Raw genomic sequence first — 26,397 nt, forward strand, 5'->3', positions numbered from 1 at the left:
TTCATTTGTCCTGAAGCTCTTAAGTATCTGTAAGTTTCTTCCTTCCTTCCTCTGGGACAGCAATCACTTTCTCTCCTTAAATTTCACCTTACCCATCTTACTGTTCTCTTCAGGTTACATACATAAAGGGTGAAATCAGGGCCCCACTGAAGCCAGTGAAAATTTTATCACTGACTTCGCTTCAGCCAGGATTTTACCCAAGGTGTTTTGCATCTATAAAGGCTATACGAAAATACATTCTGTTATAGAAAATTCTCACCAGAGATGCATGCATTTGTTGATCTGGCATACAGGAATAAAGTCAAATTACTATACAGAGAATCATAAAAAAACTCACTTCCCCAACCAGTGGTTGCTGTTGGGCAATAATGAAAGTAGACGGCTGAAAGGAGAATGAAAAAGGAAGTGTCCTCAGCCAAACAAAACTTATCATCTAAATTCTGAATGTGGATGTGACAACAAAGAAAGGGCTTCAGAATTAGAAGGAACAGGAAAAATGAATTATGAATTCAAAAATACTTAAGTTGTGATTGCCCTTAGCTGACTGCAGGTGCTTTGCATAGTGACTGAGGTAGGTTTACCCCTTTTTAGAAAGCTTTGTCTCTGTTTTCATTTCTGAATATGTTTTTGTTATATGACCTGCTGTTACTAGAAGGATTCAGTTCACATTTATTGCAAACCTAGCAAAATGAACATTAAAAAAAAAATACCCTGTAGTGAGGGATTTCTGTCACCTTCCTATGTAACGAGCATTGAACTTTATATATGTATTAACATTAATCTTTTAGACTGGTGGGCGTCCATCCTTTTCTCTGAAATAGAAAATAAAATGATTGAGATTTTTTTCCTATTTTGAAAAATGCAGTATTGAAGTTGGGAGGCTGCAGTCAGATATTTATGCTAGAGATATTAAATAGGTTTTAAAGACAAAACCGTAAATCATACAACACAGGAGAATGATGGACTTATTAGCAGATCATTAAATGACTTTTTTTCCTGAGAGCCAAGCATATTCTTCATAACTTACAAGAAGTGTCTTGCCTTTCAGTAGCACATATGTTTAACATTCAAAAAACCACAATATTTGACTATGGCGTTGAGTTTCTAGTTATTAGGTTTACATTGCTTGGAAAATTGTGAGAATATGGTTATTAATATCAGTAAATGTATGACTGGATAACAAGATCATACTTATAAAAAACAATCTCTTGTCAGTTAACCATTTTGCAGACATAGCATTTCCTCTTTCTTTAATAATATCACACGTGCTGATGTGTACAGGCTTAGGAACGGAGAGAAATTGTAAAAGATCTCTTGACCCAAATTCAATTAAAACATGTAGGTCATTTTTACTGGTCAAAATTACTTGACTGTTGTTTTATAGTTTCATAATTAATGAAAAATAGAGAGGATTGTGAAAACGTGATCATTTTCTAATGTTATGTTAGTTAAAAGGGTTTGTTTTATTTTTGTAGTATCACCTATCTCAGCTATAATGGGCTTGCTCTTTCAACCTGTAACTTCATGGAGGCTTCACACATTGAAGAATCAAGCTGACATTCTTTTAAATTCACATATCCAAAAATATGGCTTACAAACCTGAAAATAAGATTGCTTTTGATCAGTAGTAAATACAATGCATGACCAATGCAGACTAAAATCACAGTCACTGTTTGGCTTAATGCAAAATAAAATGCAACATGAAATTATGGAAAGTAGTTGGGTATTTTGTTTTTGTTATTTTTTGCATTTCAGTGGATTCATTGGTGTTTAATATTTTAAAAGTAGTGTTCAAAATAATACCTCTTAGTAGGCCTTTGTTTTCAGTGAAATGAACAAATAAGACTTGCAGCTCAGCTCTTTATTCAGTAAGTGCAATGTGTATGGATTCCCTCCCCACTGCCAATAAAAAATAATCTTTTAACAGAATTCTTCCTTTAAATGGTTAATATAGGATCAACAGCTAATACAATGCCACTGCTTCCATTTGAGGGAGATGGTTTCTAAAAGAAATGATTCGCTAAAATAAGGATTATTTTTTAAACATGCAGAAAGGTCCGAATCCTGTTCCCCTGCCACCCACATTCTCAATATATGGAATGCCCTTCATGCAGCAGAACCAGTGAGATTCCACATCACAGTGCCGGGGAAGGAAGGATATCCATGCAGAGGATCCAGACCTCTGTGTGCTACAGAGTCCAGCTATGTGGGGAATCCGACACAGTCACTGTGACTGAGGTCAGAGTGGGGAGCAATGTGGATCTTACAGTCCCTTTCACACCATTAGGGAGCACTAGAGCCACAGATCTTACGTCAGCCCTTCTGCTGTAGTAGCTGTTACAGAGTGGCCCCTTGGCTAGAGGGCCTTACACCCTGGAGATCCCTAGTACCTAGCGAAGTTATTAAGGCTGGGCACAGAATTTAGTAATAAAACATTAAACTCCAAGAACAGCAAATTCTTCCTTTGGAAGGACAAATGGAACTCTTCTTGAAGTAAAGAGGAATTATAGGAACACACTGAAGAGCAGAATTTAGCCTTAAGGGATATACTCTTGCATTCCTCACAAGTGCACCTTTCTTTTAAGAACTTGTTTCCATCTGAAATACCATAAATTAATAATTTCCCAGTGCTGTGCCCAGTCCTGCAGTCTTCAGAAGGACTGGCCATTCCGAGTGCTTGAACTTAATGACAACTGTATGTGTGGGATGGGGGATGGGAAAGCAAAATTCAACATCTGTCCTTGGAATTTGTTGCTGCGTGTTGGGATACTTCAGACAGTACAGCATTAGGAATGTGCAGGTTCAGAAGGGGATGGGGGAAAAAAAGGGGAAGAACTGGGTAGATGTACAATATGAATTCACAAAGTCTGATACGCAGTTATACTTCATCAATGTTATGTTTTGTCCATCTGTGTTTTTTCTCAGGTACTTATCATTAATGTGCAAGTCTGATAGCTTCAGTTTGGTCAACCATCTCTTATAAAGATTATGTTCAATGACACACTGACGGGTCCAGTATAGGAACCTGTGTGGCATAGAATTCCTAGGGGTTACTATGCCATTCTTCAAAGACTTTCTGCTGTACAAGTCATTAGCAAATGCACATATCCATTCTTCCATCTCTATAATCATAGTTTGAGGCATACAAACACTTGCATCCCAAACCAATCACTTGCACAGAAAAAGTTTGGTTTTACAATCGTTTTCAATTATTATACTCAGGTACAATCACAAATTGTCCTGTTATCCCATCATTTTAAAAGATTCTTAGAAATTCACTTTAATTTTAAAACCAAAAATTCTAATATTTTCAAATTATTCAAAATGAAGCATTGCTTTTAAAATGCTATACAACCCAGTCCCTGGGTTAGAATGTTTAGTGTGCGATTCTACCATATCTCACTGCAGACATATTTATTGCCAATCTTTAAAAAATGCCTTTGGTTAAATTCAGGTGCCTGGTGCATTTGTAACCTCCTGGGTGTGGTGTTCTGTCCCCTTTAGTGGCACTGAGACCACTTAGAGATTAATGAGTCTGCTACAGCCTTAACTAAGAGCCATGTGGTTTTTAGCTCATGCATTTAGCTCCAGAGGTCCCAGGTTTGACCCTGCCCGACAACGACCAGGGTCTGTCAGTGTTACACATTGACTTCAATGGAAGCCACACACACAACTGAGGGAAGAATCTGGCCCTTCTAGTCAATGCCTTACAATAATATTCAGTTACAAGAAGCTATTTGTGGCCCCACTTCTGCAAAGTGCTGAGCATCCTTCACTCTCATGGGTACCGATCATCCCCACAGTGCAAAGCTGCTAGAACACCTGGCTGAATCAGCTACTGGGGTTTCCATTAGTGTGGGGAGAAATCCCCATGTGGCTTAAAGTTAATATAATGACTCTAAACTAACCTCCTTTACCTCCTGACACAGGGAGAAAGGGAAAGTGGGCAAGGTACTTTTGTATTCTGGTTACCATTGGCTGCGAGGGGAGAGGATGAGAGAACAAACAACATGTGACAGATGTTTCTTAATGCACTGTGGGAAGGTACTCAGACAGGATGATCATGAATGTGGTATGAGAACCTGAATAGAATAAAATGGCCCATTGGGGCCATGGGTATCTAGAAGCCTCATGTTGGGGACTGGACAGTTTGCTGTCAGTCCCAGGATCAAGGGATTGCAGAGATGCCAGTAGTCACCATTGCTTCCCTTATCCTTCTCTAGTCCTGTACCAAATACAGCTAGACTTGGTCCATTGTCTTCAATACGAGATGAAGGCTCTCAGGACCTCACTGGATATTACCCTACAAAAGAATGTTGATGAATGAAATTACTACTATTCCTCACCAACACTTCTCAGTCTATTTTTCATTCTTAGACATAATAGCTTCAGGTCCCCTGGATCCTTTATGGGAACCAATGTTGCTTTGCATAGCCTCTTCTCAGTCTCTTTTTGACTGCATTTGTTTTACAGAATAGCTATTGATTCAGGTGTGTTTGACTGAATCTGTTTGAATATACTGCTGATTCAAGATTCCTGTAGAGTTAAAGCATATTTGTCTTTCTCGTGAATAATTGCTAAAATATAAAACTAGGCTATAGTTATTTGTTAAATGCAATGGAGAGTTAATATTGTTATCAGAAAATATGTGCAAAAAATATTTGACTTACACTTCTTGGATCCTACTGGTCTGGTGTCAACCTACACCTGCTGTTGACCCTGTAAGCATTAGACACTTTTAAAAAAAGATAACACAAATTATTCACCATTAATACTTTAAAATTAGTCAGTATTAAAACCCTAATCATTTGCTGAGAGGATCCAAATTAGTGAACTTTGCAAGATCAAACAAAACTGAAGATATTTGTCCAAATTAACGTGGAAACATGCATCCAGAATATACTAAATGAACATGTGTGCTCCTGTAATAATAATTTTATTATCTTCAACTTGCAGGCTAGAGTTTTAATTATGACCCTTTTATATCAGTGGAAACCATGTATGTGGGATTAAAAACCTATTTCTTTAACTAGTATAGTTAAAGACTGTGGTGTGATACATTCTATGCTGCAACTTTTATAAAAACCAGAGAACACTTCTAATAACACTTTTCTAATTTCATGGTTCAGTGCACAGTCAGTAAAGATTTAAATAATTCAGAAAGAAAGCCTATTCTGTTTCTTTATTAGAAGTTTGAGTCAGGCAAATTCTTTGACATTTAATAGGTTTTTAACCCTTTTAATAACTTCTTATAATGAAATTTATTGGAGGTTGTTTTAAATAAAGGGTTATTGTATTAAATTGAATAGAAGTCAGTAGGTGTTTTGTTTTTTTGTAATGATTGGTTTTGAGTCCTTGGCCCTGTGTGACCCAAAGGATATTAAAGAATAAAGTAGAAAGGAATGTTAATAGTCACAAAATCGTGTACCAAGACATATAGAAACTGTATATTGTCATTATATTATTGTGCTATAACATTTTTCAATCAAATTTGAGTATTTAATTGTTTTAAAGGAGCTTACGGTCACTTACCATGTCAGTGCTATATAAGGCAACCTAACATGGCTTTATTTTTTTTAACAGAATGAGTTTAGAAGGTTTTAAGTAGAAAACTTAATAACAGATTCTTTTTCTTATGCTTCCCTCGTCTAGGGTTCATTTTACTTTCAAGGTTTCTGTTTTAAATTTTTAAAAGATTTTTGAATGATACTTTCATTGTACCCATGATATATAAAATGCACACAGGATGACACTGAGGTATTCCCCAAATGCCCACCTCTTTTTCCTTAAAACTTTTAGCAGTCAGTTGACTTTACATATATATATATGCATGATGCTTCTGGTGTTAATCTGTGCGGTGTTTTAACTTTTCAATTGTATTTACTACTTCTCTGTAGTCATTCTACATTAACTGCAGTTTCTTTACAAGGCTTTCCTAGGAGTCATCCTTTGAGATATGTATAATAAGCAGAGATAGGTCTGAATTGCTAAATTTGGACCTAGATTTCAGTTCCCTCCCATCTCTCCCTTTCCCTCACCCCAGACACAAAGATTTAGGAGTGTTTGGATCTGGAGGGTTATTCATCCAAATATATAGTTACAAGAGACATTAATCAAATTTGGATTCAGATCTGCGTTCAGATTTCAAAACCCTCCAGAGATACAGAGGTCATTTTTGACTCTTCCTGCCCTTCAAATCCAGATTGTCAGCCATCCCTGATATTTCTCTCTATATAATTACACACCATTAAGAAAAAAAACATGAAAATACTTAAGTTGTCTTTCAAAATCTGTTTCAACTAATCTGGAAACACAGACACTAAAATCCTTTAATTATAATTGTACGATTATTGCATGGCCTTACTACAAGACAGAATGAAGGACCTTTGCATGCATCCTGAACTGTGAATTTCTGCCTAAACTGTGCATTTCTGCCTGAACTGGGTATTTCCATACTTAAACATGTTTGGATCTCTCTTAAATTTGGATTTCTGGGGTGTTATAATTGTGGTATTTTGGATAATTACAAAACACATGAGATGTTTTTACCTTACCTTATTGATATTGATTGACACAGGGAAGAAAGGTAAGCAGCAGGATACGGACCCTAGACCTCAGGAAAGCAGACTTCGACTCCCTCAGGGAACGAATGGGTAGGATCCCCTGGGGGACTAACATGAAGGGGAAAGGAGTCCAGGAGAGCTGGCTGTATTTCAAGGAATCCCTGTTGAGGTTACAGGGACAAACCATCCCGATGTGTTGAAAGAATAGTAAATATGGCAGGCGATCAGCTTGGCTTAACGGTGAAATCCTAGCGGATCTTAAACATAAAAAAGAAGCTTACAAGAAGTGGAAGGTTGGACATATGACCAGGGAAGAGTATAAAAATATTGCTCGGGCATGTAGGAATGAAATCAGGAGGGCCAAATCGCACCTGGAGCTGCAGCTAGCGAGAGATGTTAAGAGTAACAAGAAGGGTTTCTTCTGGTATGTTGGCAACAAGAAGAAAGCCAAGGAAAGTGTGGGCCCCTTAATGAATGAGGGAGGCAACCTAGTGACAGAGGATGTGGAAAAAGCTAATGTACTCAATGCTTTTTTTGCCTCTGTCTTCACTAACAAGGTCAGCTCCCAGACAGCTGCGCTGGGCATCACAACATGGGGAATAGATGGCCAGCCCTCTGTGGAGAAAGAGGTGGTTAGGGACTATTTAGAAAAGCTGGACATACACAAGTCCATGGGGCCGGACGAGTTGCATCCGAGAGTGCTAAAGGAATTGGTGGCTGTGATTGCAGAGCCATTGGCCATTATCTTTGAAAACTTGTGGCGAACGGGGGAAGTCCCGGATGACTGGAAAAAGGCTAATGTAGTGCCAATCTTTAAAAAAGGGAAGAAGGAGGATCCTGGGAACTACAGGCCAGTCAGCCTCACCTCAGTCCCCGGAAAAATCATGGAGCAGGTCCTCAAAGAATCAATCCTGAAGCACTTATATGAGAGGAAAGTGATCAGGAACAGTCAGCATGGATTCACCAAGGGAAGGTCATGCCTGACTAATCTAATCGTCTTCTATGATGAGATTACTGGTTCTGTGGATGAAGGGAAAGCAGTGGATGTATTGTTTCTTGACTTTAGCAAAGCTTGTGACACGGTCTCCCACAGTATTCTTGTCAGCAAGTTAAGGAAGTATGGGCTGGATGAATGCACTATAAGGAGGGTATAAAGTTGGCTAGATTGTCGAGCTCAATGGGTAGTGATCAATGGCTCCATGTCTAGTTGGCAGCCGGTGTCAAGTGGAGTACCCCAGGGGTCGGTCCTGGGGCCGGTTTTGTTCAATATCTTCATAAATGATCTGGAGGATGGTGTGGATTGCACTCTCAGCAAATTTGCGGATGATACTAAACTGGGAGGAGTGGTAGATACGCTGGAGGGGAGGGATAGGATACAGAAGGACCTAGACAAATTGGAGGATTGGGCCAAAAGAAATCTGATGAGGTTCAATAAGGATAAGTGCAGGGTCCTGCACTTAGGACGGAAGAACCCAATGCACAGCTACAGACTAGGGACCGAATGGCTAGGCAGCAGTTCTGCGGAAAAGGACCTAGGGGTGACAGTGGACGAGAAGCTGGATATGAGTCAGCAGTGTGCCCTTGTTGCCAAGAAGGCCAATGGCATTTTGGGATGTATAAGTAGGGACATAGCGAGCAGATCGAGGGACGTAATCGTCCCCCTCTATTCGACATTGGTGAGGCCTCATCTGGAGTACTGTGTCCAGTTTTGGGCCCCACACTACAAGAAGGATGTGGATAAATTGTAGAGAGTCCAGCGAAGGGCAACAAAAATGATTAGGGGTCTGGAACACGCGACTTATGAGGAGAGGCTGAGGGAACTGGGATTGTTTAGTCTGCGGAAGAGAAGAATGAGGGGGGATTTGATAGCTGCTTTCAACTACCGGAGAGGTGGTTCCAGAGAGGATGGTTCTAGACTATTCTCAGTGGTAGAAGAGGACAGGACAAGGAATAATGGTCTCAAGTTGCAGTGGGGGAGGTTTAGGTTGGATATTAAGAAAAACTTTTTCACTAAGAGGGTGGTGAAACACTGGAATGCGTTACCTAGGGAGGTGGTAGAATCTCCTTCCTTAGAAGTTTTTAAGGTCAGGCTTTACAAAGCCCTGGCTGAGATGATTTAATTGGGGATGGGTCCTGCTTTTAAGCAGGGGGTTGGGCTAGATGACCTCCTGAGGTCCCTTCCAACCCTGATATTCTATGATTCTATGATATGTTCTCTGAAGTTCATCTCCATCTCGTTGTTGCCAGTTCTTTCAATTTTATCATGAGTCTTGTGAGATTTTCTGGTTTTCTTAAACCCTCAGCTTCTGGAGTGATATGTAATTATGTGAGAATCTCAATGTTCATGGCCTGAAAAATCTGTGGGTGCCAAGCCATAACAATTAACATGTCTTTGAGTCTTGCATGAAAAGCCAGGCTTATATCAGAAAACCAATGTTATATATCAGATCCAGGAATGGTTTGATGGATCCTGTCCCAGTCATTGCTTATATAAGAATATCAGGATAATATACCCAGATGGTCTCCCAGTTAGACATTTCCATGTTGGGGTCAAATTGGGTGTGTTCACGTTCATTTTAAAGTCATGGGAGGAAGGATAATGTGATCTTTAAGGCAGTCTATTTTCTCCAGTTGCTTAGGGCAAGTAATTAGAAGTACATTTTCAGCCAGCATGAAACTGCATTTCTCAGTTTTTGTGCCTACTTTGCACCTATGGCATGAATTTTAGGTGCAAACCTCAGTAGGTACATCTCTGACTACCTTATTTGAACTTGCAATCAGGTACTTACAGGTGCAGCTACTCACATTTGTTCCTATAATTGAAATGCAAGCACAAAAATGCAGATGTGTCCCAGTTTCCCCATCTGTAAAACAAGGATAAGAATACTTAGCTACCTTATGGGAATGTTGTATGGATAAATACATGAATATTTGTGAAGCATGATGAGCTCCTTGGGTGGAAAGTGATATAGAAATGCCAAGTACCATCATTATTAGATCATCAGAGAGTTCATTGAGGATGTCAAATAAGGACTATCCTTATTTTCTGTAACATCCAAATTTCTAATATTCTGATATCTTAAACTTCGTTCTCCAAGTTGAAATTTAGCCATCAGACTGCCTTACCTCAGTATCTTATTCAGCAAAGAGTGTTCAGCAACATAGCCCTCTGCAGCCTGCATACTGAATGTGAGGCCAAGACAGATTCACTTTGGTGAGTTTTGTAAATCTTTATTTGGAAGAAACCTAAGGAACATGAGTTTCTGTTTTCAAAGTAGCCTACGGTTGTGTTAGATATACATATAATGCTTACAAAGAATGGGGGATGTTCTTTCTGCACAATTATTACTGTCTATACAGAGCCATAGTCTTTCAGGTAAGAGGCCACTGTCCCTGCCCCAAGGAGCAAAGTGCACATATATAGCTTCCATAGATAAATACGGATAACTCAATGGAACTCTACCAAGTAACAGTATATTGAGCCAGTAGTGATATTTTGACTTTTTTTAGGGTTAAAGATCTGGGCCCATTCCTGGGTCTATGGCATTTTCTTCCAGACAATGGAAAAGTCTTTCAGGCGTGTGACATCAGAAAGTGACTGCAACTTCTTTTTGTATTGTAGACAGCAAACCGAGGCAAAACTGGCCAGAATGGGCACATGACTGGGGCAGCCCTGGAAATGCACTGATTCAGTGTATCCACTCTGTGACTTCTGTGGTGGGGCTTCAAATAGCCCAGACTGCAATCTGCAGCTGCATTCCCCTGGTAGAACCATCCAGCCTTTTACTCTGCCCTTTTCAGACAACATCACTTGTCTTCTCTTGCGAGGCCCAAGGGGAACAGCTGGTGAAGGGAAGAGTAATTTCCACCAGCATGGGCTTGGTATTTGAGCACCCAGCACAATGGGACCACAATCCTTATTTCGGCCTTTCGGCATGACTGCAATATAGATTGAGCTGTTCAGAACATTTAGGTCAAGTCCCTGCTCTGTAATGAAAAACTGCTCTGAATCAGGCAGAGTAGGGGTTTGAACCTGGGTCTCCCACATCTTAGGCCAGTATCCAGTCTGACACCTGCACATGTAGACACATACCTTCCTTGGGTTTTGTTTTCATTCCAATACTTTACAAAAACAAATTTCAAAACCTTGAAAGTTGCTGCAGAATAGAATTGTGGCCCTTTGGTCAGCTCTGAATATAAATATTTGCTGCTGCTTTTGCTACTTGGTTGCATTTAACTGCATACCTGTAAGGAATTTCAGGTGGGTCTGAGTATGTTGCATTGCTTAGAAAGCTTAAACTTTCCCATCAGTAGTCTAGAAAAGTGACATTCTCTACTGTTCATATCTGTTGTGAATTGCTTTCCATAGAGTAGTTTCATGATTATTTTAAATTAGTTTTAATGTGGTTAGGTGCCTGCTTTTATCAAAATCCAAGTATACAGAATGCATCTATGGAGAAGCTGCTCTCATCTCCATGGATGGTCCCATTGTATCCACTGTGGAGTGTGTGAGGATTTGGGAAGCCTATGCAGGAAGTGGCAAGGGTGGGTGGGAGACAGGACAGAGGCAATGCCAAGAGATCCACAGCTACATAGAGTCTCCTGTCTGTATCCCCACTTTCCTGCAGAGGGGATGCATTAGGGCCACAGCCTTGGGAGCCTTCTCTCCAGGCATCTACCCTCCACCCATTGTACTGTCTCAGGCTGGGCAGTGGTTTGAAGGTTTATTCCTTAGGGTTTGTCCTTACTACTGGCTAAATCGGCACGGCAGCGGCATTGATTTAGTGGGTCTCGTGAAGACACAATAAGTCGATGGCAGAGCACTTTCCTGTCATAGAATCATAGAATATCAGGGTTGGAAGGGACCTCAGGAGGTCATCTAGTCCAACCCCCTGCTCAAAAGCAGGACCCATCCCCAATTAAATCATCCCAGCCAGGGCTTTGTCAAGCCTGACCTTAAAAACTTCTAAGGAAGGAGATTCCACCACTTCCCTAGGCAACGCATTCCAGTGTTTCACCACCCTCCTAGTGAAAAAGTTTTTCCTAATATCCAACCTAAACCTCCCCCACTGCAACTTGAGACCATTACTCCTTGTCCTGTCCTCTTCCACCACTGAGAATAGTCTAGAACCATCCTCTCTGGAACCACCTCTCCGGTAGTTGAAAGCAGCTATCAAATCCCCCCTCATTCTTCTCTTCCGCAGATTAAACAATCCCAGTTCCCTCAGCCTCTCCTCATAAGTCGCGTGTTCCAGACCCCTAATCATTTTTGTTGCCCTTCGCTGGACTCTCTACAATTTATCCACATCCTTCTTGTAGTGTGGGGCCCAAAACTGGACACAGTACTCCAGATGAGGCCTCACCAATGTCAAATAGAGGGGGACGATCACGTCCCTCGATCTGCTCGCTATGCCCCTACTTATACATCCCAAAATGCCATTGGCCTTCTTGGCAACAAGGGCACACTGCTGACTCATATCCAGCTTCTCGTCCACTGTCACCCCTAGGTCCTTTTCCGCAGAACTGCTGCCTAGCCATTCGGTCCCTAGTCTGTAGCTGTGTATTGGGTTCTTCCGTCCTAAGTGCAGGACCCTGCACTTATCCTTATTGAACCTCATCAGATTTCTTTTGGCCCAATCCTCCAATTTGTCTAGGTCCCTCTGTATCCTATCCCTGCCCTCCAGCATATCTACCACTCCTCCCAGTTTAGTATCATCCGCAAATTTGCTGAGAGTGCAATCCACACCATCCTCCAGATCATTTATGAAGATATTGAACAAAACCGGCCCCAGGACTGACCCCTGGGGCACTCCACTTGACACCGGCTGCCAACTAGACATGGAGCCATTGATCACTACCCGTCGACTTCAGTACTCCTCCTCCTTGAGAGGCAGAAGCTATGTAGATGGGAGAGTGTTGCCCATTGATATAGTGCGATGTAGACACTGCTGTAAGTCTATCTAAGCTACATCAACTTCAGTTATATAATTTGTGTAACTTAACTAGCGTATCTTAGATCGACTTACCTCGTTAGTGTAAACTAGGCCTTAGTGTCTAAATTGGTATACAAATGCAAACTAAGGCTATGTTTACACTATGAAATTAGGTCGAATTTATAAAAGTCGATTTTTTAGAAATCGATTTTATACAATCGATTGTGTGTGTCCCTACTTAAGACCATTAAGACCATTAAGTCGGCGGAGTGCATCCACAGTACTGAGGCTAGCTTCGACTTCCGGAGCGTTGGACTGTGGGTAGCTATCCCACAGTTCCCGCAGTCTCCATTGCCCGTTGGAATTCTGGGTTGAGATTCCAATGCCTGATGGGGCAAAAAACATTGTCGCGGGTGGTTCTGGGTACATGTGCTCAGGCCGCCTCCTCTCCCTCCCTTCTGTGAAAGCAACGGCAGACAATCGTTTTGCGCCTTTTTTCCTGGATTGTCTGTGCAGATGCCAAAGCACAGCAAGCATGGAGCCCGCTCAGCTTACCATCAACATACATCGCCTGGGTGCTGGCAGACTTGGGACTGCATTGCTACACAGCAGCAGCTCATTGCCTTGTGGCAGCAGCTGGTGCATTACAACTGGTAGCCGTCCTTGTCATCTCCTGGGTGCTCTTGGCAAGCCTCGGTGAGGTCGGTCGGGGCCCCTGCGCAGACATGGGTGCTCCTGGCAGACCTCGGTGAGATCTGTCAGGGACGCCTGGACATATATGGGAGTGACTCAGGTCATTCTCTTCTTTAAGTTTTGTCTCTTGGAGATTCAGTCCTGCCTGGAATATTGGCAGAGGGATAGCTCAGTGGTTTGAGCATTGGCTTGTTAAACCCAGGGTAATGAGTTCAATCCTTGAGGGGGCCATTCTGCCTCAGGCTGCTCTCCCAGTCAGCAGCACCCTGAGCACCCAGGAGATGATGACAGCTAGCAATCGTACTGCACCGTTTGCTGCCAGCCTACCCCTCGTTCCCCCCTCCGTGAAAGCAGTGGCCAACAATCGTTTCACACCTTTTTCCATGTGGGCACCATACTGCTGTCAGCATCGTCATCCACCCACTGCTTCCGCTGCCACTCTGCTCTCCTGCAGACGCCATACCACGGCAAGCATGAAGCCCACTCAGATCACCATGGCAGTTATGACTGTTCTAAACACCACGCACATTATCCAGCAGTATATGCAGAACCAGAACCTGCAAAATCAGGCGAGTAGGCGATGGCAGCGCGGTGAGGAGAGTGATGAGGACATGGACACAGACTTCTCTCAAAGTATGGGCCCTGGCAGTGTGGACATGATGGTGGTAATGGGGCACGTTCATGCTGTGGAACGCCAATTCTGGGCCCAGAAAACAAGCACAGACTGGTGGGACCACATAGTGTTGCAGGTCTGGGACGATTCCCAATGGCTGTGCAACTTTCGCATGCGTAAGGGCACTTACATGGAACTTTGTGACTTGCTTTTCCCTGCCCTGAAGTGCCATAATATCAAGATGAGAGCAGCCCTCACAGTTCACAAGCGAATGGCGATAGCCCTGTGGAAGCTTGCAATGCCAGATAGCTACTGGTCAGTTGGGAATCAATTTGGAGTGGGCAAATCTACTGTGGAGGCTGCTGTGATCCAAGTAGCCAACACAATCACTGAGCTTCTGTTACCAAGGGTAGTGACTCTGGGAAATGTGCAGCTCATAGTGGATGGCTTTGCTGCAATGGGATTCCCTAACTGTGGTGGGGCGATAGACGGAACCCATCTCCCTATCTTGGCACCGGAGCACCAAGGCAGCGAATACATAAACCAAAAGGGGTACTTTTCAATGGTGTTGCAAGCACTGGTGGATCACAAGGGACATTTCACCAACATCAGTGTGGGATGACTGGGAAAGGTACATGACCCTCGCATCTTCAGGAATTCTGGTCTGTTTCAACAGCTGCAGCAAGGGACTTTCTTCCCAGACCAGAAAATAACAACTGGGGATGTTGAAATGCCTATAGTTATCCTTGGGGACCCAGCCTACCCCTTAATGCCATGGCTCATGAAGCCGTACACAGGCAGCCTGGACAATAGTCAGGAGCTGTTCAACTACAGGCGGAGCAAGTGCAGAATGGTGGTAGAATGTGCATTTGGACGTTTAAAGGCGCGCTGGCGCAGTTTACTGAGTCGTTTAGACCTCAGCGAAACCAATATTCCCACTGTTATTACTGCTTGCTGTGCGCTCCACAATCTCTGTGAGAGTAAGGGGGAGACATTTATGGCGGGGTGAGAGGTTGAGGCAAATCGCCTGGCTGCTGGTTACGCACAGCCAGACACCAGGGCGGTTAGAAGAGCACAGGAGGGTGCGGTACGCATCAGAGAAGCTTTGAAAACCAGTTTCATGACTGGCCAGGCTACGGTGTGAAAGTTCTGTTTGTTTCTCCTTGATGAAACCCCGCCCCCTTGGTTCACTCTACTTCCCTGTAAGCCAACCGCCATCCCCTCCTCCCTTCGATCACTGCTTGCAGAGGCAATAAAGTCATTGTTGCTTCATGTTCATGCATTCTTTATTAAGTCATCACACAAATAGGAGGATAAGTGCCAAGGTAGCCTGGGAGGGGTGGAGGAGGAGGGAAGGACAAGGCCACACTGCACTTTAAAACTTATTGAATGCCAGCTTTCAGTTGCTTGGGCAGTCCTCTGGGGTGGAGTGGTTGGGTGCCCGGAGGCCCCCCCACCACGTTCTTGGGCGTCTGGGTGAGGAGGCTATGGAACTTGGGGAGGAGGGCGGTTGGTTACACAGGGGCTGTAGCGCGGGTCTGTGCTCATGCTGCTTTTCCTGCACCTCAGCCATACGCCAGCGCATATCACTTTGATCCTCCAGTAGCCTCAACACTGACTCCTGCCTCTGTCAGCAAGCTGACACCACCTATCATCTCCAACCCGCCACCTGTCCTCACGTTCATATTGTGCTTTCCTGGACTCTGACATTGCTTGCCTCCACGCATTCTGCTAGGCTCTTTCAGTGTGGGAGGACTGCATGAGCTCAGAGAACATTTCATCGCGAGTGCTTTTTTTTCACCTTCTAATCTTCACTAGCCTCTGGGACGGAGATGATAGGGGGAACATTGAAACATTTGCAGCTGTGAGAGGGAAAAAAAAGGGAGAGTAGTAGTTAAAAAGACATTTTAGAGAACAATGGGTAGACTCTTTCAGGGTGAACCTTGCTGTTAACATTACATAGCACATGTGCATTCGGTACAAGGTCACATTTAGCCTCTTATATTGAGGGTCTCCCAGTTTGGTGTGAGAGATCACACATGCAGGGCCGGCAGGCAACAGAATTCGGCTTGCAGGCAGCCATGGTAAGCCACAATCTTTTGGCTTCTTTAACCTTCATAACATGTGGGAATGGTTTCAAACAGCAGCGCCCTCATTTCCCCTACCAAGCAGCCATTAGATTGGCCATTTAAAATGGGTTGGCAATTTAAAAGGAGGGGCTGTGGTTTTCAGGTTAACGTGCAGCACAAACCCAGCTAACCCCCCCACACACACCCAATTCTCTGGGATGATGGCTTCACTCCTACCCCCACCACGTGGTTAACAGCGGGGAAGATTTCTGTTCAATCACAGGCAAACAGCCCAGCAGGAATGGCCACCTCTGAATGTCCCCTTAATAAAATTACACTATTTCAACCAGGTGACCATGAATGATATCACTCTCCTGAGGGTAACACAGAGAGATAAAGAACGGATGTTGTTTGAATGCCAGCAAACACTGGGACCGTACGCTGCAATGCTTTGTTCTGCAATGACTCCAGACTACATGCTACTGGCCTGGCGTGGTAAAGTGTCCTAACATGGAGGACGGAATAAGGCTGCCCTCTCCAGAAACCTTTTGCAAAGTCTTTGGGAGTACATCTAGGAGAGCTTTATGCAGATTTCCTGGAGGATTTCTGGTCCATCCCCAGACACATTAACAGACTTTTCCAGTAGCTGTACTGACCGCAAATTAATCATTAAACATGCTTGTTTTTAAGCCACGTATTTTATTTACAAAGGTACACTCACCAGAGACAGGTGCCTTGCAGGTCCAGGAGCCCGCCTTGGGTGGGTTTGGGGGGTACTGGCTCCAGGTCCAGGGTGAGAAACAGTTCCTGGCTCTCGGGGAAAATGGTTTCTCTGCTTGCTTGCTGTGCGCTATCTTCAACCTCCTCCTCATCATCATCTTCCTCATCCCCAAAAAGCGCATCCCTGTTGTGTGATAATCCATTGACGGAGTCAAAGCACGGGTGGGGTAGTGGTGGCTGCACCCCCTAGAATGTCATGCAGCTCATCATAGAAGCGGCATGTTTGGGGCTCTGAACTGGAGCGGCCGTTCGCCTCTCTGGTTTTTTGGTAGGCTTGCCTGAGCTCCTTAAGTTTCACGTGGCACTGCTGCGGGTCCCTGTTATAGCCTCTGTCCTTCATGCCCTTGGAGATTTTTTCAAATGTTTGGGCATTTCGTCTTTTGGAATGGAGTTCTGATAGCACAGATTCATCTCCCCATACAGCGATCAGATCCATGTTCAGTCCATGCTGAAGCTCTTTTGCGATTCTGGGACTCCATCATGGTCACCTGCTGACAAGATCTGCACTCACCTGAAGCTTGCCATGCTGGCCAAACAGGAAATGAGACTCAAAAGTTCACGGGCCTTTTCCTGTCTACCTGGCCAGTGCATCTGAGTTGAGAGCCCTATCCAGAGCAGTCACAATGGAGCACTCTGGGATAGCTCCCGGAGGCCAATACCGTCGAATTGCGACCACACTACCCCAAATTCGACCCGGCAAGGTTGATTTCAGTGCTAATGCCCTCATTGGGGGAGGAGTACAGAAATCGATTTTAAGATCCCCTTAAGTTGAAGTAAATGGCTTTGTCTTGTGGACAGGTACAGGGTTAAATCGATCTAACGCTGCTAAATTCAACCTACACTCGTAGTGTAGACCAGGGGTAAGAAGGCATTCTTCATGTTTCTTACTCATATTTCTGCAAAGAGAAAAGGAGTACTTGTGGCACCTTAGATAAATTTGTTAGTCTCTAAGGTGCCACAAGTACTCCTTTTCTTTTTGCGGATACAGACTAACACAGCTGCTACTCTGAAACATTTCTGCAAAGGTAAGTGAAATACTGTAGCTGTTGTTAATGGAAACCTATATCCATGTGTTTTAAAAATTCACGGGAAAAGTTGGTTGCATCTGAAATCCAAAACATTATAGGGTGTCAATAGATTATATAATGAGGTGTTAATAACCAGAGAGACAAGGTGGGTGAGGTAATGTCTTTTTTGGTGGAAGAGATAAGCCTTTGAGGTACAGAGAACTCTTCTTCACGTCTGGGAAAAGTAGTCAGTATGTCACAGCAAATACAAGGTGTAACAGATTGTTAAGCATAATGAGTTAACACATGTTACAAGAGACCATTCAAGATGTAGTGGGCAATTAACACCTCTGCAATCGTAGGATAAATGAAGGTTAGCCGGTTAGAGGTTGTTGTAATAAGCCATAAATCCAGTGTCTTTACCAAATCCATGATTTTTAGTGTCTGGGAAAGTTATTAATTTAAGCTCCTAGGCTCATCTTTTGAAGGTGTTGTGGAGGTTTCCTTTGAGGATGAGAACTGATAGATCAGGAATTGAGTGTTCGCTTTGTGAAACGTGTTCACCCATGGGTGATCTGGGTTTTTTTTGTCTTTCATCATTTTTCTGTGTGAGTTCATTCAAGAGTGTAATGATTGCCTGGTTTCACCCATATAAATGTTGTTGGGGTATTTGATGCTCTGAATGATGTACACCACATGTTGTGATAGCCAAATGTAAGACCCATGAATCTTGAAGGGTGTTGTGGGACATGTTGACCCTTGTAGCAGTGGAGCTGTATCTGCAGGTTTTGCATCTGTTGTTTTGGCAGGATCTAGTGCCACTTTGAGTTGGTTTGTCCTGGTCTTTGGGAAGCTTGCTTCTGATGATCAGTGTGACAAGACTGGGAGGTTTTAACAACCAATCAGTTTTGCTAGCCAATGATATGTTGTCAGTTAGCAAATACATTTTAGGTAAAAATAAACAACATGATATTATTACTCAATTTGTGTCCAGCTTTCACTGAGGCATATACTTGCACGGTCATTTGAAACATTGACAAAAATACTTGTTTAGGTTTTTTTAATAGTGCATTTTACAATAGTTGGAGTATTTCTAATGAAAAATTGACTTATTTTGCCTTTACAGCCTCCTTTAATATGTGAAGTCAAAAGGGTCTATTTTTAGCACTGATCTGTAGTTTCCTTAGATTGTCTGAGAGGTACCCACAAAAATAGTGTACAAAGGAGTAGTGTAAGCTCTATTCACAGTTTAACTCCAGCAGTGTTTCTCAGTGGCCCTAGGGATCGCACTCAACAATGTTCAGTGTCAAAAGATGACAGACAGGGGTAAATGGAAGGGTTTCAGAGATACCTCACTTTCCCTTGTTCTTGCTGCAACTGGCAAACTTCCAAGCCTTGCCTGCTAACACCACATAAAGCAGCAGCTGGTGAGTAACATTAGCAAATAAGGCCTCAGGGCTACCCATGTTCCAGTTCTCCATTCACCAACTGCTATTCAGTGAAACAGCTGGATCAGAAGAGATACAGCCAAGAAGTAGTTACTGTTTTATGTGTACAACTGTTTTGATATAGATTGTCTGCTAGAGGCAGAGATAATGATAGCTTTCAAGGCTAATATGTTTGACTAGGAGGGAAGCTGGTATTTGTAAAAAGGGAGCAGAAAGTCAGTAACAATCTTTAAAAATATAAATGTTTTCAAGATTCAAGCTCTCAGTTGATGCTGTGCACTGTTTTTTTTTTCAATGGGTTAGTTATTGAATGAACTTGAATTATGGGTATTGACAAACCTTTTGTATTTCAGAGATATTAATTCATAAAGCAGTACCAAGACTGTATTAAGAGAGGTTGTACCGTCAAAATCTACTTCAGATATCTTTTAGGACAACAAATGAATTTAAAATAGCAAGTATTCTCGATTCCAGGATATTTATTGGCATGATTCACTCTCTAAAAAATACACCAATTCAATCCACAAGCCTATAAATAACCTTTTGAAAAATCACTTATTCTGTCCATAATGTAAAAATTGCAACGATCATACTTGGGGTTTTGTTCCCAGTTCAATTCTAATTTCTTGTTGAAAAAGGATCTCACAGACTGGTATGCTACCCGGAGAGAGAGAGAATGCACATACACACACAAGTGCATGGGTGGGCGGGGGGGAAGAGAGTGGTGGGTTATAAATCTAAAGTAAAAATCATTGAGTGACATGCTACAAAAGGCTATCCATAAAATAACTATGGTTATATTAGTAGATTGGACTGTTATCACTTTTTCCCTAGTGCAATGATACTAATACATTGGTAATTTTTGTTAAATTCCACCAGATATATACGTCATGCTTTAATGATACAGACTAAGATAACTATATCCATTTCATTTTCAGCTTTGAATTGCCACTTCAACTTTAAATCACTCCCCAAAACATCTAACTGTAGAAACTGAGCTACTCTCTCTGTAGTTGTCTTATCTCAAGCTATGAGTTTGAGTACATTGGATAAGCATTATGGGATATCCTTTATAGTATCCGTGTATAGTACATTTGACCTCTGGATAAGTAAAGAGCTTCATCCTCCAATGCTTTTCATTCTAATCCTTGCAGAGACTGAATTCATTGCTTGAATTAAAAATGAGTCTCATTAATGCTAAAAAGCAGTGACCCAAATAGTAAAATGGATAAATTTGTCAACCTTGCAGCTTTAGCGTTTCAGGTTCATATATGACTGTTGCAGCAAATCAGTTCATTAGTCAATTAATCCACCTATTGATAGAGCCCTAAGTCTGTTTTCTGAATCTTAAAAATTAACATGTCTTGGGCAGTTCTAAGCAAGGTAAAACTGGACTTAGTACTAGAAGTTCAACTCCCTAGAACTTTCATCAAATATTGATCTAGATCTAAACTTGGCAGCTCAACTTCATCTCCATAAGATGGACAAGAACCCTCTTGAACTTTGATTCAAGATTCTGACATCTCTGTTTTGTATTATTATATTTCTTAAACTCACTTTTGACAGTTCCAAAGGACAGTTAACAAAGCGCCATATTCTTCAGTCCCTATGCAGGAAAAACTCTCAGTAAAGTCAAAGGGAGCTTTGCCTGTCCAAGGGCTGAAAAGAGCCTGCATGATTTAGCCCATAATAAACACTGTTCTGCAAAAGTTGGCTGTATAGGTATTCTGTGTATTCCTTACACCTCATACGTTTGAATTAAATATTCCCAGTTCTCTTAAATATGAAATAACCTGTAGATCAGAAGGGATTCCTTTTAAGGCCAAAGGGAACTTGGACATGATGGCATGATGATGGAAAATTATTGCTTTCCAATTTTCCTTTTGTAGATGCAAGATTTACGGAATGCAGAAGGAGCTCAATATAGTTCCCACCCTCAGATGGCAGCCATGAGACCAAGGGTTCAACCTGCAGAAATTAGGCAGCCAGGAATGATGCAGCATGGTCAGCTGACTACCATTAACCAATCACAGCTCAGTGCTCAGCTTGGTTTGAATATGGGTGGAAACAATGTTCCCCATAACTCTCCATCTCCACCTGGAAGCAAGTCTGCAACTCCCTCACCATCCAGTTCAGTCCATGAAGATGAAGGGGATGATACCTCTAAGGTATGGTTAGGCACTAGAAATAACAAATGGTGGCTGTTTTTAGGACTAGCTAAATGAATCAGTCTCTCTAAGTGTTATTTGGTATATGTGTACCTTAATTATGAAGGCTATAATTTATAAATTGCTGTCATCGAAATGAGACTTGTCAGTGAGGTACATACTGTAGCATGTGGTATTTTTACAAAAAGCATAAGGGGGCTAACTGATGTGAATAAAGGATTGGCTTTTACCTTAAACCTATCTTCTAGTCTCCAATCAGCCCTGAAAGCAACACAAGTGAACAACATCACACTTCTCTGAATGAGTAAAATGGAAGGTCTGCATAGTGAACTAAAGAATAAAGGAGAATATTTCTTACAGGAGTTTAATATAAAAATTGAATTTTTTCTCATGTATACAAAGTGCGTTTGTTCCAGGTCAAGGCTCAAGTTATTGCTAAGGAAGCATGGGATCGTGTGTACAGTTTGCTAGTGTTTGGCACTTGGCCGCAGGATGAGTAAATAGAAGACTAAAGCAACCAGAACAGAAGAATAGGAAAATATCTTCTAATACCATTAAAATTCATTTCTTGGAAAGGTTATATAGACGTCATGCCTTTACATTGTATGTAGCACTGGTGCTTCATGATGGTACATTTTACACCCATTAGTGTCACTACAAACATAATAAAATATAATAATATAATCATTTGGATAGCATTTTTGTGCAAAAATCTCAAAGTGCTTTGCAAAAGTGAGTGAGTATTATCTCCATTTTGCAGACAGGAAAACTGAGGCACAAAAAGGTTGTGACTTGCCACAAGATCACACAAGAGCTAGGAGCAGAGTCCGGATAAGAATTGAGGTGTCCTGACTCCCATTTCTGTGTTCTAATCACTAGAGAATGTTAACAGGCCTGTTATGTGGTAGCAGTAATAGGTGTGAGCATTGCCGGTTCTTATGGGGAAAAAAGTTGGGATTCATTGCAAAGATGTAGGGAGGAATGTCAAACAGAGGCAAAGTGAGTCACTGAGGAATATAATTCAGTCAAGAGTTGTATGTCTGATTTATTTTCGAGTTATATTTATGTTTTTCATGACTCAAACTGTAAAATAATCCTGTAATTGGCAAAATATAGTTCACTGTGTTCTGAATAAATTCTGATTACAAGTATTATTTCAGAACTTTCCCTTGATTTCACAAACTTAGTTTTTGAATAGTTCTTGAATGTGTTATACTTTTTAATGTTGTGAGGAACTGCTCCCACACTCGTGAAAACTTATATAAACATAAACATGCACAGGCTTCACTTTGTAAAATAAGATATTTGCAGCATCTGTTAATTTTCAAATATATTTGCATATTGAGCCCGTGAGATTCTGAGACTCTCAGCTTCCCTAGAAGATAGTATCTAGGAGCTCAATTCTGTAATGAAGTCATCCCATCTTCTTTTATTCCAGTCCTTGTTCCTACTGAACCTTTCCACAAAATAATGACATATTTGTGAAACATTTTTCATAACAACACATTATGATAAGCCTAGGATTCTGATTTCACTAAATCAGGTATTTCAAATTAAAATAAATATTTTCAATAACAGTGAAAGAAATATTGAGTATTATAGACAAAGAAATAGGGTATTTTTCCTACTGAAGTCTATTTATGTATTCTGGATTTGTGTTTTAAACAGGTAATGCTAATATGGAAGCTCCCTTTAAAATTCTCCCATCCTTAGCTTAATGATCAGGAAAAGAAAGCATGATATACCAGAATTAAAGTTATTAAGTACACAGAAATTGATATGTTACTGTTACCTTAGCATTCTTCCAAAGGTATAATAGTTAATGTTAGTAAAAAAAAAAAATTGGAAGTTATATAAAACCACATGATTCACTGTTTAAACTGATTGCTATTTGGGATTAGAATGAGATCTTCATGGGGGCCAGCTTATCCCACATCTGTCTGCTGTAGGTTTACTTGCACCTTCCTCTGAAGGGTCTGGTGCTTGCCACTGTTGGAGACAGGACACTGGGTTAGATGTCTGATACAATATAATAATTCCAGTGTTCCTATATAAAAGCAGAGCGAGTCTAATTAATCAACATCATAACTAGTGTATGAATATAATTTACCTAAAAACTATTGGAGAGCCATTGTGGGTGAGGTAATATATTTTATTGGACCAACTTCTGTTGGTGAAAGAGACAAGACCCCTTCTTCAGGTCTGCATAGCTCGAAACCTTGTCTCTCTCACCAACAGAAGTTGGTCCAGTAAAAGATATCCCCTCCCCCACCTTGTCTCGCTAGTATCCTGCTACAGCAACACTGCAAATAAAAACTACTGGGAAACTGCCAACTAAAGGGACAGACTCTTGGCCTTTAGCAACTTTGTGAGGTGATCTTAAAGCTGCCCTAAAGGGGCAACTGAGGATTCCCATTCCTCAAACCAGCTCCTCTTCCATCTTTGTCCCACCTGGTGAAAGAAATTGCACCAGGGCTGGATGGGGACAGGAGGGCTTCACACGATGCACTCTGCCAGTCTCTGACCAGTGGGAGACCCAATAGCTCATATTTGCACACAACCTTGTGTGATAAACTCTGGGATTTTTGCCTCTGTTTCATAAACTGTTATATCAATGTACAATACCATATAATGGGTCAACTCCTGAGTTCTTTACTCAGTCCTTACTCAGGCAGTCATGCACTGCAGTCATGAGGTAATTGCCAAATCTTGCTACAAACAGAGATTTTGAGGCACAATGCGATGAAGTCAGTGAGACATTCCTGGAATGAGGACTGAGTGATAATGGAGTGAGTACCACGTTATTTGGAATAGGCATAATAATTGTGCTCATCTTTTTGTATTCTTTCAATTTAACCAGCAAGTCCCAACATCTTTCAACTAATCTACCAATCAAAATAAGTCCTGACATAAACCTGTGTAGCTCCAGTAAAGTCAATGCCAACTGCGCTAGGCCTGTTACACCAGCTGAGTACCTACCCTATGGTTTTGAAAGAAGAATTGCTGTGCCTCTTGTGAACGATTTGGTAGTAAAATAGATACTTCTTTGTCATGCTTTCTAACAACTAGACCCAATTCTGTCTGAGAGAAAAACCTGTCTAAATGATTGGAGAGTGTAAACTGACTTCATTTGCAGGCAATATATGCACACAGACTGGCAAAATGAATAAGCTACTGTATGCCTTTGCATTAGACATGTAATCCTACTCCCACTGAAGTCAGTGACAAAATTCCCATTGTTTTCAATGGGTGCAGGAACTGGCTATATTAGCTCAATGGACCTATTACCAGTGTTGGAAATAAACAAAGAGGAAAAGGAAATAAACTATACAACTGTCAGTATACAGAACCTCCAGTAGGAAAGGAACTTCATATTAAATACATTCTTTAGTCAATAGCATAAAAATTATGCTAAAAACCATCCATGCTATGGAACCATCACTATATATAAATGATTACAACAGCTGCTGAGTATTTCCAGACATACATACACCTGGTAGTTGTGACCATTTCATACAGGACGCTCAGACTTAAAATGCACATCTGCACTAGCTCAAACACAAAGAAGGGAAAAGCAGCACCATTAAAAAGGGCATTACTGAGGACTTAGTTGCTCTAGATACTGTTGCTTTAAGAGTAAGGCATCCCAGACTGCCTGTCAGTAAGACCCAGGGAGAAGGATAACAGTAATGTGATTTTGAGCTTGGAAGTGGGCGATCTGAAAGTAGCTTAGAACAGTGGAAGTGGAAACTAAAATCTCTGGCCAAGGAACTCATTTGTGTAGGAGGCAGAGATCCTAAAACTGGCTGTGCTGAATTCTTCTAAATTTAGTATTCAAGTCTGTGGTTAAACGAATAAAAAGGAGACCTTAAAAAATCAGTATTTGTATGTAACTAAAAAACCATTTACAACAAAGTGCCCATTTACTACACATTTTATTCTGACCACTTCAAAATTCAAATACTGCATTTGCGATTCTTGCCATAATTCATAGTGTTGGATCATTAAACATGTATTCTGTTATTGCTAAGCATAATTGTGAGATGCTAGAAGCATTTAGGCTTGCAAATATGTATTTCTCAGTAGGTGGATGACTGTTTTTTTTCCATGCTCATTTGAATTTCGCTTATGAGAGAATTTCAAATAGTGTAGTTCAGAGAAAAGAGACCGAGAGGACTGCAAGTAGCAAAAATTAACTAACAGAAACATGATTACTAGGGAGCTGCTGCCACATATTCTCTTTGTGTGGTAGAGCTTTCACAATATTTATTTTACATGGTCAGAGTTATAAGTAGAATTCTGTGTTGTTTGTTCAGCCTATAATGCAGATGGTGCTTGATTAAAATCTATTTTAAACTACAGCAATTACTACAAGATAGTGTGTGTAAAACAGCTCTCCTAGTTCCGCTAAAGGATTTGGTACTATTGCAGTTTATTTTAATATATTTATAGACATTTTCAAACTTCTCAAGGGACATTTGGATATCAACAATGTGCCTTACTTGATAGTCTTAAATCCTACACTAGGTAGTCTTGTGATCTGTCATCTGTGCAACATGGTTACTACCGACTTTTTTAAAGTGAAAGATTATTGCTTTCTTGTGATAAATAAGTTAAATACATCACTATAATTAAGCAATAAGGCATGACAGGAGGTGGATTACCATGAGCTAACTACACCTCTAGGGATTTTGAGGCACGAGTCTATGCCTAGCAGAATATATATGTTTTTTATTTTATTTCCCATCTGTCTCTGCTTTGGCAGTTAGCAGTGGAGTCTATGAAGCTGATAGACTGATGGTAGCATAAGGTACGCCATCATCTCAGCCATTTCCAAGGTTATTAGTACTGGAATTCTTTTTATTTACTTATTTTTTTATAAAACAAACAGAATTTCCCCAGGGAGTACTGCCTTTTTAGCAGTGGGATATTTGAAGCCACTTGATTATTTGGGTTGGAGAATAAAATGTCTGAGCTGTTTACAAGAAGACTTTTTTTCTCTTACCTTTTATGTATATTACGATTACTTATCACATATTTAAATGGTAGTTTGGACATCCTGCTATCCTAAATATCTACAAGCTTGTAAACCCCTTTGGTCAATAAAAAGGCATTAAAAGAAA

General features: G+C 41.3%; 1 protein-coding gene across 2 annotated transcripts in view; it reads left to right on the forward strand.

Annotated features, from left to right (window-relative positions):
- Positions 1 to 26,397, forward strand: part of TOX (thymocyte selection associated high mobility group box) — a 277,463-nt gene that overhangs the window by 199,623 nt on the left and 51,443 nt on the right. The window contains exon 4 of one of the 2 annotated variants that reach the window (XM_073331081.2): positions 20,996 to 21,274. The exons of the other annotated variant lie outside the window; for it this stretch is intronic. Coding sequence (XP_073187182.1) covers positions 20,996 to 21,274 — 279 coding nt within the window. The remainder of the gene's footprint in view (positions 1 to 20,995; positions 21,275 to 26,397) is intronic. 2 annotated transcript variants of the gene reach the window in all.

The sequence above is a fragment of the Lepidochelys kempii genome, chromosome 2 (genome assembly GCF_965140285.1).
Source record: "Lepidochelys kempii isolate rLepKem1 chromosome 2, rLepKem1.hap1, whole genome shotgun sequence".
NCBI lineage: Eukaryota > Metazoa > Chordata > Testudines > Cheloniidae > Lepidochelys > Lepidochelys kempii.